The sequence below is a fragment of the Rhincodon typus genome, chromosome 31, assembly GCF_021869965.1.
Source record: "Rhincodon typus isolate 14 chromosome 31, sRhiTyp1.1, whole genome shotgun sequence".
NCBI classification, from domain to species: domain Eukaryota; kingdom Metazoa; phylum Chordata; class Chondrichthyes; order Orectolobiformes; family Rhincodontidae; genus Rhincodon; species Rhincodon typus.
This window is the reverse complement of record NC_063362.1, coordinates 2,002,814-2,017,228: the sequence shown is the minus strand read 5'-3', so window position 1 is coordinate 2,017,228 and position 14,415 is coordinate 2,002,814. Positions and strand designations below refer to the sequence as shown.

Here is a 14,415-nt window from a genome sequence, read left to right as displayed (position 1 = left end):
CCTCAAGCCGCACCTCCATCTCCTACCGACCAACCTCATCCCGCCCCCTTGACCTGACCTATCCCCTTCCTAACTCCCTACCTACACTCACCTTTACTGGCTCCGTCCCCGCCTCTTCGACCTGTTTGTTTCCTCTCCACCTATCCTCTCCTCTATTCCTCTTCTATCCGCCTCCCACTCTCTCCCTATTTATTTCAGAACCCCCTTCCCCTCCCCCTTTTCTGATGAAGGGTCTAGGCCCAAAACGTCAGCCTCTCTGCTCCTATGATGCTGCTTGGCCTGCTGTGTTCATCCAGCCCTGCACCTTGTTGTCTCTCACTCAACCAAGGTTCAGCTCCTTAACTCTGTTCTCTCTGACACTGCCTGACCTGCTCAGTTCTTCCAGTTTCTAAAACAATTATTAAACCTTATTTCAGATTTCCAACACACAGCGTTACTTGGTGACACTCCTACTGCATCCTGGCCTTCTGCCTCTTCACAATCACCAACGGGCTCTTGGCAATCTCCTCTCTCTCCGAGGGGAGTGAATTTGTGGAATTCTTTACTGCAGAAAGCGTTTGAGGCTGGCTCATTCAGTATATTCAAGGCTGAGATTGATTTTAAAAACCTGTCTGTCTATCAGTAAGGGAATTAGGGGTGTTCTGGGGATACAGCAGGAAAGTTGAGTGAGGCTTATCAGATCAGCCACGATCTCATTGAATGGTGGAGCAGACTCGATGGGCTGAATGGCCTACTCTGCCTATGGTCAACTTGACAATTCTTGGTTATTGGAATAACTGGAGACACACTGCCTTATGTTCACATTAAAACACAGTAGTTTGGAGATGGAAGCTTGTGAGAAAAGGACAATATGATATCAGTACTTTACCTGGACAGCCTGGCGCTCAGGCAAACTGCTGTAGACAGAGATCTGGGGGACCTGTGGACGGCTACTGCTGTTAGCGTTGGTGGGAGGTGGATTCTGTTCATTCTCCATGACGACAGAGAGCTTGCAAACTACTCCCCAGTGATCACGATGAGCGCTTCAATTCTCCAAAACCTGGCTGCACCTGAAATCCAAAAATAAAATCTTGTCACTAAGGGAAGGCAGCAAGGTTCTGATACGGTGTTCGATTTAGGTCTCTGTGCTGTGGGAAAGATGTTGTGAAACCCGAAAGGATTCAGAAAAGATTTACAAGGATGTTGCAGGGTTTGAGTTATATGGAGAGGTCGAATAGGCTGGGGCTATTTTCCCTGGAGCATCGGAGGCTGAGAGGTGACTTTATAGAGGTTTATAAAAATCATGAGGGGCATGGATAGGATGAATAGCCAAGGTTGTTTTCCTAGGGTAGGGGAGTCCAAAAAGTAGAGGGCATAGATTTAAGGTGAGAGAGGGGAAAAGATTTAAAAAGGAACCTGAGGGGTAACTTTTTCCACACAGAGGGTGGTGTGTGTATGGAATGAGCTGCCAGAGGAAGTAGTGGAGGCTGGTACAATTACAACATTTAAAAGGTATCTGGATGGGTACATAAAAAGGAAGGGTTTAGAGGGATATGGGCCAAAAGCTGGCAAATGGGACTAGATTAATTTAGTATGTCTGGTTGGACCAAAGGGTCCGTTTCCATGCTTTACATCTCTATGATTGACTCAAACTTGGAGCACGGTTTCCAGCTTCTTTTCTCCCTTATTCAAAATTCAACAGAGTGTCGGACAGCACAATGAACTGACAGGAGTGTCCAAGTCAGGCATAAATCCTCCAGTTAACACCACATCAGACATTCAAATTGAAAGCAATTATTTTAGGAGAGAATTAACAGTCACCTGGAAAAGTCGGAGTTGATTTGGAAGAGTCAGCGTGGATTTCTGCAAGGAAAATCTGGAATTTTTTTTTGAAGAGGTAACAAAAGATTCATGAGGGCAACACTGTTGATGTGGTGTACGTGAATTTCCAGAAAGTGTTTGATGCGGTGCCACATGACAGACTTCGGAGGGAAATTATAGGCCATGGAAAGAAAGGGATAGGAGCAAAGGGATAGAACACAGTAAATGGTCAAAGGATTTTCTTTGGACTGGAGGAAGGTTTATAGTAGAGTTGGAATCAGAGAAACAGAATCCCTACTGTGGAAAGAGACCATTTGGCCCATCAAGTCTGCACTAACCTTTGAGGAGCATCCCACCTCCCACCCTATCCCCATAACCCCACAATCCACCTAAGCTGTGCATCTTTGGACTATGGGAGGAAACTGGAACATCTGGAGGAAACCCACACAGACACAGGCAGAATGTGCAAACTACACACAGTCACCCGAGAGTGGAATCAAACCTGGGTCCCTGGCACTGTGAAGCAGCAGTGCTAACCACTGTGCCATCATGCCACCCAGGGCTCCAGTTCCCAGAGACGGTAAGAACTGCCGATGCTGGAGTCAGAGATAACACAGTGTGGAGCTGGAGGTACACAGCAGGCCAGGCAGCATCAGAGGAGCAGGAAAGCTGACAAAATTTTTCAGAAGAAGGGTTCCAACCCAAAAAGTCAGTATTCCAGTTCCCAGGCTCTGTACTCAGATCCTTGTTTTCCCCCCTCCCACAAGGATATATTGATGACCTGGATGTTGGTGTACAGGGGACAGTTTAAAAGTTTGCAGATGACATGAAACCTGCAAGAATTATAAACAGAGATGACGACTTTCAAACTCCAAAAAGACATTGACAAGTTGGTGAATTGAACAGAGAGGTGGCCGATGAGGTTTAACACAGAGTTGAGAGGTGGTGCATTTTGATGCAATGGACATGGAGAACCAACAAAAATGAGACCTATGTGTATCTGTGCATAAGTCATTAAGGGCAGGAGGACATATAGACAGAGTTGTCAGTGAAACATACAATATTCTAAACTTCAGAAATAGGGGCATAGATTATAACAGCAGGGAGATGATGCTGAATTTGTATGAGGCACTTGTTAAATCTCAGCTCGAGTACTGAGTACAATTCCGGGTACACCATTAAAGAAGTGAATACATTGGACAGATTGCAGAAGTTATTTACAAGAATGGTTCCAGGAATAAGAAACTTCAGGTGATGAGAATAGATTGAAGAATTGGGGACTGTTCTCCTTGAGGAGCGACGGCTGAGAGGAGATCAGACAGAGGGTTTTCAAAATCATGAAGGATCCAGACAGAGTGGATGGGGAGAAACGGTTCCCACTCAAACTCATTAAAACAGTGTTCGTTCTATGTGATTTGCGAGAGAAGCAAACACGAGCTGAGAAAACAACATTTTCACTCAGGTGAGTAGTTTGGGTTTGGTATGCACTACCTGGGAATGTAGTGAAGGCAGGTTCAAATTGGTACATTCAAGACGTTATTGTCTGATCATCTGGAGTAGAATAATGTGGGAAAGGACAGGAGTTTGACTTCAAGCCAATATGCTTCGGGTTAGTGCAGACAGGATGGAATGTATAGCTTCCTGTAATAATGCACTGTAATAATGCAGCGATTCTGTGATAATTTTCCCAGAGTTGTCCCGGTTCACAAAAGGACATATACAGTTGCTGAATGAGAGAATGCTTCAGTTTTGTGGAAACAGTCTGCAAAAAGGTTCAGTCACATTTACAGACTGGGAACTTGCTGCAACACCAGCCATCTCCTGGGGATGGCAGCGTTTTCTGCCCTTTGGTTGAATTCACCAGTGAATTTGAAAAGGACATCCCAGAGGCACCAGGAAACGCTGCATTAAATCCTAAACAGCTCAGTGAGCACAATTTTCAGCAACTGTCACAGAATAAACTGTTTCCCAGTAATCAGGCAGGAAGTCAACTGTTTTTCATTCTTCCATCTGTGTTAACCAGAAGAAAGCTAGCTTTGAGAGACTCGACTGTTGTAAAGGAACAACAGAGTTAACAATGAGACAGTGAGAACTGCAGATGCTGGAGTCTAAGATAACAGTGTAGAGCTGGAGGAACACAGCAGGCCAGGCAGCATCAGGGGAGCAGGAAAGCTGACGTTTCGGGTCTGGACCCTTCATCAGAAAAAAAAACAATAATCACCTCCCAGCCCAGGGTTCTACCCCTCCCACATGGGGAAACATGTAACTGCCCGATGAGAGGCAGCAACACAAACGGAGCACAATTACATTCCTTCAGTTGGTAATTCTAAAAGCAAACTGTCTTTAAATTTCCCTCCTGCCCTTGTTTAGCTAACAGACAGTCAACAGGAGGAGTCTGCAAAAGGTCTTATACGGTGACCCCACACTAAGTATCTACAAACTCTCCCAGAATAAGACACAGCTTTGAGAGTGTGACGAGTAACTAGTGGCAAATTGCACACAAATACAATTATAGGTGTTGTTTTCGGCTAAACACTCCTAAGCCAGTCTGAATGACATTGCCCTCAAGATTCTCTCCAGAGACGACATTCAAATTCCAGCTCACACTCCAGCGCCACGCACCTGGAGGGTCAGCGCCGAGGGGGTGCTGCGCAGCCGGAGGGTCAGCGTGGCACCCAGGGACGTGCGTGTGTCTGTGTCCGAGAGCATATGAGAGAGAGAGAGAGAGAGAGAGAGACCAGGCAGTTACTCTGCTACAGCACAGCCACTCGTGGGTACGGGGACATCCGTGTCCGGCTCAATAAATTACAGGGACACCAGAAAACAGGGGAGACCATAAACACAGTTCAATACATTAGTCAGAGGTCACCGAGGCAAAAGGAGACTTACATCCCCAAAAGCTGATTGCAGTTTAAAGAAAAATTTTTTTTACAGCACACAGGTTAGTGAGAGAGAACAATTTCAAATCCGAAGGTGGGTGAGGGGGGCCTGTTCCATTTTGGTGTAATTGAGAGCGCTCCAGGAAGTGATTTGTCATCCGAGTTGTTCAGTACCACAGTTCCATTTGTTAGTTGACACAGACACAGCTGTGTTATTACGCTAAGTGCGATAATAACCAGGTTTTACAGACTGCCTCTGGCAGGGACACCAGCCAACACTCCAGCACCTCGGCTCATGCTGATCAATCTGCCTTTTGGGCGTTAAGCAAGGTCATAAAACTTAATTATAAGCCTCCAGGGAGCTGCAGGACACATCCTGTGGGGGTGGTTCTGAAGAGTCAGCTCCCACCATCCAGGCTCCAGTTTTACAACATTGACTACAGAGATAACAGGACAAAAAAAATAAAAGGTGTGAGGAGATTAACACTGCCCTGCATTTACACAGCAGTCGAAGTACTAGAAACATTCCAAATGCTTCACAGAGGGGAGAGGACATAAGGGAGAGGATTGACCTAGAACAGGTCCTAGTGAAGGCCTTGAGTTTGGGGATATTACTACAGACAGGGAAAGTTTAAGAAGATTATTTTCACACCCCAGTCTTTCACAACTTCCTGACAACCCAAAGTACCAATGGCCAGCAAGCCTTCACTGCTGTACAGTTAATGTTTTAGAGTGGGAAGCCCAAACAGTGTGCACAGAAAGATCCCACAGTTAGCTATAGGGTAATGACCTGATAGTCGTCTACACAAGACAAGACACTGCCGATAGCTCCCCTACTCTTCTGAGCCACTGCAACAGGATCTTACATTCACCGAGAGAGCAGCTGGCACCTCAATTCAACATTTCTGGCTAACCTCTGGGTGGGCAGCACTCCCTCTGTACTGCACTGGCAGAGTGTCTACTTTGAGTAAGTACCAGAGGGAGGGTGGACATTGCACCAAACAGGGCTGAAGAAACACAAGGCTGTGTTCAAGAACTGGAGCTGTTTTAGTGACAGAGTTCTCTATTGCCTGACCCAGTTGACTTGGTAAAAGCCCAGAGCTCAATGGCAGGCTGTTCTCCGGTGAGGCTTACAGCCAGCTAGCTCCCAGGGTGAGGAACACAGCACAGCGGAGGCATCAGCTCTCAAATACCACGCAATGATGCAGTCTGTGGAGTATCTCACAGAAAACGGAGGTCTCTACTCACACTTACTGACCGACCAGCCTGACCCAACTCCTCCACAGTTCACTGGGAAAATAGAAACAGATTGAAGTCACCAACCAGGGGTTGTATTCTGATTCACAACAACTTGCATTGAAATAGCATTTACAAACACCCCAAAGTGCTTCACAGGAGCTTCAACGAAATGAGATGGAGACACACAAGGGAAGATTAGGTCATATGATCCAAAGCTTGGTCTTAAGGAGAGTGGTGGTGGTGGTGGGGGGGGGGGGGGGAGAAGGTAGGGGGGGGGGGGGGGGTGAGGGGGGGGAGGGGGGGAGGTTGGGGGGGGGGGGGGGGAAGGATGATGGGGAGCAGGGATTTAGGGAAGGAACGCAGGGAAGTTTGGAAGTGGGATGGGCAGCCCTTTGTAGTAGAGAGAGTGGGAATTAGATTCTGTTACCTGTCCCAAGAATCAGAGCACCACTCCAAGCACATCCGCTCATTCCTCAGGAAAACAAATGGACTCCAACAGACAGGTAGGTGAGTAACCCACATTGAATTCTAAAAATGTTAACTATAAAACAAACACTTCAAACAGTAAATACCTCATCTTAACTTGTAACAATCACATAGCTACTGGTGAGTGAATTTCTAATTGGATACCAAAACTGAATTTAGAGCAATCAGACAAACCAAGAAACAAAAAAAAAGTGACAGAAGGAAACTTGGATGCTGAAGCAATGGGCTTCATATCATGGAGAACAGGACACATGGCGGGTCAGAGTGATTGTGGCCTGGGGGTGGGGGGTACAATCTGTAGTATCTCCAAATCCGTTGTAGACCCCAAACTGGGTGGGAATACGAGCCGTCAGTGGGGTGTGGAGGAGTGAACATGGACAGGCCGAGTGAATGGGCTAGGAGATGGGGGGTGGAATACATTATCGGTGGGAATAAATGAATTCACTTTGGTAGGAAAACAAAGGCAGTGAAATGGTGAGACATTAGGAGCGTTGGTGTCCTTGTAAAAAAAAAAGTCATTAGGAGCTAACATGCCATTAGGATAATAAACACTATGTTAGGATTCATTTCAAGGGGTTGAGATCCAGAAGTAAAGAAACTGTTGTTCACAGCACTGGGGAGCACTGTGTGCTGTTCCACTCTCTAAAGGAAGGAATTACTTGCCAGAGGCATTGCTGTGGATGTTGACCATATTAATCCCTGGGACAATGGGATGGCCTCACCAGCAGAGATTGAGGAAACCATGGGTGCGTACTTTCTAGAGTTTTGAAGAACAAAAGGTAAACTATTTGAAGTTTGCTAAATTCTCAGAGGGCAGGCTGGATGTAGATGAAATGTTTCCCCTTGGCTGGTGACTCCAGAACAGTAGATACCATCTCAGCAGAAGGAGAGATTTGGGGAAGTTTGTTACTCATTTGGGTGACTTTGGAATTCTCTTGGAAGCTATGAAAGCTCAAATCCTTGAGCAGGTCCAAGACAGAAATCAATACATTTCTGGAAACCAATGAGATCAAAGTGGCATGGCACTGAGGTAGATGGTAAGGCAGGCCCAAAAAAAAAAAAAAAGGGGCTAAATGGTCTTCTCCTGTTCCAATGTCCCTAGGATACACTCACATTTGCAAGTTTGGGTCAATGAGAAAAATTGGAACTGATGTGAATCATAATTTCAATCCTTAGTGACACCACCCCCATTGACTAATATCTGGTTTGTCAGTTGCTGGGAGCAGACACTGTTTCTTAAAGCCACTCCCATTGAACCATACATTGCAGGAGCAGTAGTAGACTGATCAGCCCCTCTGGTCTGCTCTGCCATTCAAATGAGATTATTGACTGATCCAAATATCCTCAACACCACTTTCCTGCCTTTACCCCACAACCCATGATTCCCTTCCTGATTTAAAATCCATCTTGCTTCGCCAACACAGATTCAATTTTTCTCCTCTACACGCCTCCGCCAATGGTGCCTCTTGTCCTCTGCAATCCCAGCTTCTTTCTCCCTTCTCCCTCAAACTTGGAAAGGAATCTCTCCTCAGTTGCTCGATAGACCCCAGTGCCCAACTCCATTCCCTCTCACCTTCACTGGCTGAGCAGGAACAGATTCTGGTATTAGAGAGAGAGAAACGCAAGCCAGTGTTGAGACAGGATTTACACAGTTATGTTGTGAGTGGGATAATTAAAAACAATGGAGTGTTTTTGTTCTGAAATTGATGACTGATGGAGCCTATTGGCTACAACACAGTGTGATGGTAGCAATGTCACAAAAACATCACCTTCCGTTACTGAGCATTGAGTAACTGCCTCTTCCCCCATCTCCTAGTCACTCCATCTCCTGAACTGAACCGGACAATGTCAAATGGTCTACAGCCTCGAGATTCAGGAGATGGAGCGATTGGAGATTGTCAAAACACCAGATTGCAAATTTGTCACTTCAGATTTTCTTAAAATGCACTCTCTCTCGAACAACCACCTTCTCCATTATCTGAAGAGGAGAGACATGCTCCAGCTCCGATGCAGTGTGGGCTGACTGTCCCTCAGGAACAGGCCCAGGAGGTGGCCAGTGAGGTCGGTGGGGGGGGCGGGTGCGGTTGAGGGAAGAGAGTGTATGGGGGCAGGAATCACAGGAAGGAGCAGCTTGGCAGCAGAGGGAACTCTGGCTGATCTTGTCCAGACGTACAGGCTGACGTTCCTGGGCTGAGATCGAGCCCAGATGGAGCAAGTCTCAAGGCCTCCCAAGCAGCAGGCTGAAAAAGGGAACCTCGGGACAGAAATAGGTCAAATTCCCTGTAGCTTTCAGGAATTAACACCTCGAAGGACCAATAGCAGCAACCCAGATCAAACTGACAGACCCTAACTCCATGATCAGACTATTTGACTTTAGTCCAATAATAGAGTTCTCTTGGATTTACAGTACAGAACAGAATTCAACACAACTGGATCTCATGCCCACTCGAGTCTCCTCTCGCATTCCCTCTTCGACAACCCTGCTGATCCACATTCCCCCCAGATAAATATAGAACATACAGCACAGGAACAGGCCCTTTGGCCCACCATGTCAATGCTGACCATGATGCCATTCTAAATTAATCCCATCTGCCTGCAGATGGTCTGTATCCCTCTATTCCTTGCCTGTTCATGTGTCTGTCTAAATGCCTCTTAAAATGTTGCTATTGTATCTGCTCCTACCATTTCCCCTGCATCACGTTCCAGATTCCTACCACCCGCTACATAAAAAACAAACTTTCCTCACACATCTCTTAAAAACTTACCCCCTCTCCCCTTAAACTTATGACCTCTAGTATTTTTTTTTCCCGGGAGTGGAAATGACAAACAGACTCTTGAGTATCTACCCTATCCATGCCTTAATTTTATATTCTTCTATCAGGTCACTCCTCAGCCCCCGATGCGCTCTCAAAAACAATCCAAGTTTGTCCAATTTCTCCTTACAGAAAATACACTCTAATCCAGGCAACATCCTGGTAAACTGTTTCTGTACCCTCTCCAAAGTTTCTACATGCTTCTGGTAGTGTGGTGACCAGAACTGTACACATCATTCCACATGTGGCCTAACTAAAGCTCTAAACAGTTGCAACATAAAACTTGCCGATATTTATACTGTATGCCCTGACCAATGAAGGTAAGCATGCCGTATGCCTTCTTTACAATGTTACCACTTTCAGGGAGCTATGCACTTGTACCCCAAGATGCCTCTGTATAATCAATGCTCCTTACAGTTTTGCCATTTACCGTATACTTTCCTCTTGCATTTGACCTCCCAAAATGCATCACCTTGCACTTGTCTGGATTAAACTCCCGCAGCCATTCCTCCACCCAACTTTCCAACTAATCTATTTCCTGCTGTATATTTTAACAACCTTCCTCACAATCCACAATTTTCATGTCATATTCAAAGTTATTAATCAGACCACTTACATTTTCATCCAAAATTATATAAACATTGCAAACATGTAGTGGTCCCAGTACCTATCCTTGTGGAACACCACAGGTCACCGACCTCTAGTCAGAAAAACACCCCTCCATAACTACCTTCTGTCTTCTATGGCCAAACCACATTTGCATCCAACTTACCACGGATCCCATGTGGCTTAATCGTCTGGACCAGCCTACCATGAGGCACCTTACCAAATGTGATAGTAAAGTCTATGTAGGGAAAATCCACTGCTGTAGTCTCAATTATCTTCATCACTTCCTCAAAAAGCTCAACCAAATTTAAGACAAGACACACAAAGCCATACTAACTATTGTTACAAAGCTGGGTAGAGTATTTATGAATTGGAAGGCAGGAAGTTAGAATTTATTGGTAAAAATGATTGCGGGGAAAAGCAGCGCTGTGGTCCCTTTAAGAGCTTATGCTTTGGTCTGTGCTTGGAAATTTACAAGTACCGGGCACAGAGTATGCCTGAATGAAAACATTTTGTATCAAATAGCCAAGCAGCACTTTTACCAGGACAAGTTTGAATTTGGCCAATTAATTTAAACCAAGCACCTAGATACAGAAAACCAAATGAATTTAAAAACTGACGGTATTGACAACATCGAACCAATCCTACGTAAGAAATACTATCATGTCATTATGTGTATAAAGAGGAGGACATTTTTGAAAATCAGAAAGACCCTTATGTCACCTACCAGAGTTAGCACCATTCAGCTCAGAGAAAGCCCATCTAATTAATCAAAGGTACCATGGTATTTTATCTCAAAGTCCTCATCGATGAAATTACAGAAAAAAACATCCCAACAGTTGAATTAGCAGAAGAAAGGCATTTGTGAAGAGAGTGGAGAAGATAGAATATTCCAGAAGACAGTCTGTGCGAACATGGAGAGATTAAGTTTTAATTTATTGTTTTCTTATTGATCAGGTTTATATAAACGGGACTTGTGTTTATTCAAATAGCATTCCATTAGAACTCAGTTCAGTTAGGAAATAGTTAGTACTTACGGAAAATTATTTCATTTGTTGGTAATTCTATTAATTTGTTCATTGTTAGGGTTAAATAATAAAATTGTTTCTTGTTATTTGTAAAGTGGAGATCAGGGATTGTCTTTCTTTTAAGAACTTTTAACAGATTATGAGGGGAAAGGTAAGTTTCTGTGGGTATTCGGGGGGTGGGAGGGAGTAATTATTTTTTATTAGAGAGGAACCACTACTCCTGTCATAACAGATTGGGGGCTTGTGTTTTAGTTTAATTATCAGAGGGATTTGTCTATTTCCCTCTGTAACACTATCCCAAATAAATCCATTCTTTTCCAAGTGAGAGTAAATCCTGTCCCTAAGAATTTTCTCCAATGATTTTCCAACCACTGATGTAAGGCTCACTGGCCTACAATTTCCTGGACTATCCCTGTTGCCCTGAACAAACAAGCAACCAAACAACCAACCAACCATGCACGCGCACACACAAATAAATAACATTGGCTATTATCCAGCCTTCCGAGACCTCACTTGCAGCTAAACAGGATACAAAAATCTGTGTCAAGGCCTTCCCTCCCTCCAGTACCTTGGGATAGATCCCATCAAGCTCTGGGGTTGTATCTAATTTAATGTTTTTTTTTTAAGACACCAATACTACCACCTTCTGAATATCGATATGCTCCAGAATATCAACAAAGCCCTCTTGAAACTCCCAACATCTATGTCCTTTGCCTTGGTGAATACCCATGCAAATTACTCTAAGGACCTCACCCACTTTCTCTGGCTCCACGCATAAATTCCCTCCTCCGCTCTTGACAGACCCACTCTTTCCCTAGCTACCCTCTTGCTCCTAATACATGTATAGAATGCCTTGGGACTCTCCTTAATCCTACTTGCCAAGGTCATTTCATGGCCCATTTCATCCCTCCTAAATTTTGTTCAAGTTCTTTCCTGTTGCCTTTATGTTCCTCAAGGGCCTTGCTGGATTTCAGTTTCCTAAACCTTTATATTCTTTCTTCCTTCTTTTTGAAGAAAATTTTGACTACTTCTGATCATCCAAGGCTCTGGAATCTTGCCATCCTTATCTTTCATCTTCAGGACCAGCATGTTCCTGTGAGCTCTGATCCACTGGCCTTTAAAAAGGCTCCCATGTCAGATGTGGATTTACTCTCAAACAGCTACTTCCAATTTAATTTCTCCAGTTCGTGTCTAATACTGTTACAATTAGCCTTCCCCCGATTTTGCATTTTTACACAAGGACCAGTCTTATCCTTAACCATAATTCTGTATGTTTTAAGACAGTTATGATCACTATTGCCAAAATGTTCCCTTGAAACTTCAGTCATCTGGTTTGATACATGGTTTATTTCTGCCATCTGGACAAACTGCTGTTATGTCAACTTGAAAATTATTGCTAATTACTCTGACCATGGTGTTTTTCTGAATTGCTTTCTCTCTACACCCCTCCAAACCCCAGGAGCCCCTGAGGGTGAAACAAATAATTTCACTGACTCTGACACCAGTGTTTCAAGTCAAAGAAAGCACTATTCCCTACTAACATCCCTTGCCCTGTCCCATCATACAGACCTGAGCATCATGGGATCATGCTCCATGTGGAAACAGGCCATGGGGCCCATCAGCTTCTTCCCATGTTTACAAATCTGCAGCAGCTGAAGCCAGGAAAGTTCAGCAAGTGTCTGCAGGCCAAGGACATTCCAGTACCACTGGGGAGTTAGCCCATTGCTAAGCGGTTGTAACAAGCAGCAGAGAAAGTCAGATCCCCAGAGCCTGAGGTGCTACGACAGGCAAAAGCAGGGGCATACAGGTCAATGTCCCAAACATGGGGCTTTTATCAGGACCCCTGGCTAACCATGGGGGTTGGGATCAGATGACTCCTGGATGGGCAGCATGTAGGAGATACATTTGAACAGGAGTAGGCCATTCAGCCCCTGGAGTCTGTTCCACCATTCAATACAATACATCATGGGACAAGTAGGAAATTGCAGCCGGTGTTTGTGTCAGTGTGCGCTGACCATTGCAGGTTGCTTATTCGACACCTATGTCTGCTGTCAGAATAAAACAGCCTGACTGTCAGGGCTGCTGTGAACAACAAACCCAGGTCCTTCAATTCTGACTGGGTAACAATTTCCATCATTACGAACAGACTGAAGGAATTGGAATGGGAGCCTGAGAGAGGGGGCTCTCAGCACAAACCCACAATTCCCTTCCTGCAAAGTCAGAGAACCCACACCAGAGGGCTCAGTATTGCTCAAACTGAGCTACTCTGTCTACCTCTTCACCAGGAGTTTGGTGAACTTCTTTCAGTGTGAAAGTACTCCTGTGCTTTCATATCTCTGCATGGTCCTGCCCTGTCCCAATCTCCCGGGTCTGCTCCAGCCCCACAATCCTGCGAGATCTCTGCTCTCCTCGGACACATCCCCAATTTCCATCGCTGTACTACTGGGGTCTGCCATCCTGCTGCCACAACTCCATGTTCAGGAACAGCCTCAAAAGCCCTTCAGCTTTTTCCCTTCGCTCACTGATCGAGCGCCTCCTGTTGTAGCTCCGTTTTCAAAAGGTGTTGGGTGTTTGCTCCTTCAAGCTGTCTTGGAATATTAGAAGGTACTATACAGATACAAGTTGTTGTTGCAAAATCTTTTACCTTGAAAACTGTACCACTGTGAAAAACAGCACTGTATACTATAGTCCAGGGAGGCTACATGAAAGCAGTCACAGATTCCCTGACCTCCAGCCAAGGGGAGTTTCCCAGCATCTGTGTTGCTGAAAGGGAGGTGTGAAGGTGCTGGGAGTGGGGGCTATCACCCTGACCAGGAAACGCTTCAGTCATAACGTCTGACTCCAGTCTCTGGAGATCAGCTCTCCAGACAGAACCGATGCCTGCAGATCTACCTTCTTGCCTTTTCACTGTCAGTAACAACTGATCTGACAAGAGGGGCTGCGCTGAAGGATTATCCACTGGGCAGTTACCTCAGGCATCTTACTACCATGATTTCTTATTGTAACTCTGCCCCTCTGACCGGTCTATTATCTGATGAAGGGAGCGTGTGCCTCCGTGTCAGCATCTGTCTGTCTCTGTGCGTTATTCACTGTTACTGTGGGGTAATATCAGTTCCAGTGACTACAAAGAGAATGCTAAAAGGTTATTCAGCCTGGTCAACAAATCCCCAAATCACAATTGTAGCAGATTCACTGAAAACGCCGCCAACGTTTTACATTTCAAAGTGGGTAATTTTTTTTTCATACACAGACTTGAGTAAATGATCTGTAACAGTCCCTGGCTGTTGCACTCAAAAATAAACTTTCAACTGCTCTAGTTGAGACACTGCCTCCTCTTGCTTAGTCCCATCAGCCCAAAACAGGTCTGGTACCAACCCCTCAGGCCCAATAAGCAACAGCTGCAACGATTCATGGTTTCAATTCACTCAATTATCACACTGCAGTACAAAAAGTGATTCCTCAGCAGACACTGTCCCAGGATGATTTTCCTTATTCTGAGATTTCAGAATATAGAACAGTACAGCACTTCAGGCCATGATGTTGTTCCAAACATGACTTCAAATT

At 45.1% G+C, this 14,415-nt stretch overlaps 1 protein-coding gene across 6 annotated transcripts in view; it reads right to left on the bottom strand.

The window, feature by feature from the left end:
- The window catches only part of LOC109919684 (polyhomeotic-like protein 2), a 248,175-nt gene that overhangs the window by 131,018 nt on the left and 102,742 nt on the right, over positions 1-14,415 (bottom strand). For all 6 annotated transcript variants that reach the window (XM_048614915.1, XM_048614916.1, XM_048614918.1 and 3 more), the window contains exon 2: positions 869-1,049. In XM_048614915.1, the coding sequence (XP_048470872.1) occupies positions 869-976 (108 nt within the window). In that variant the 5' untranslated portion in view covers positions 977-1,049. The remainder of the gene's footprint in view (positions 1-868; positions 1,050-14,415) is intronic.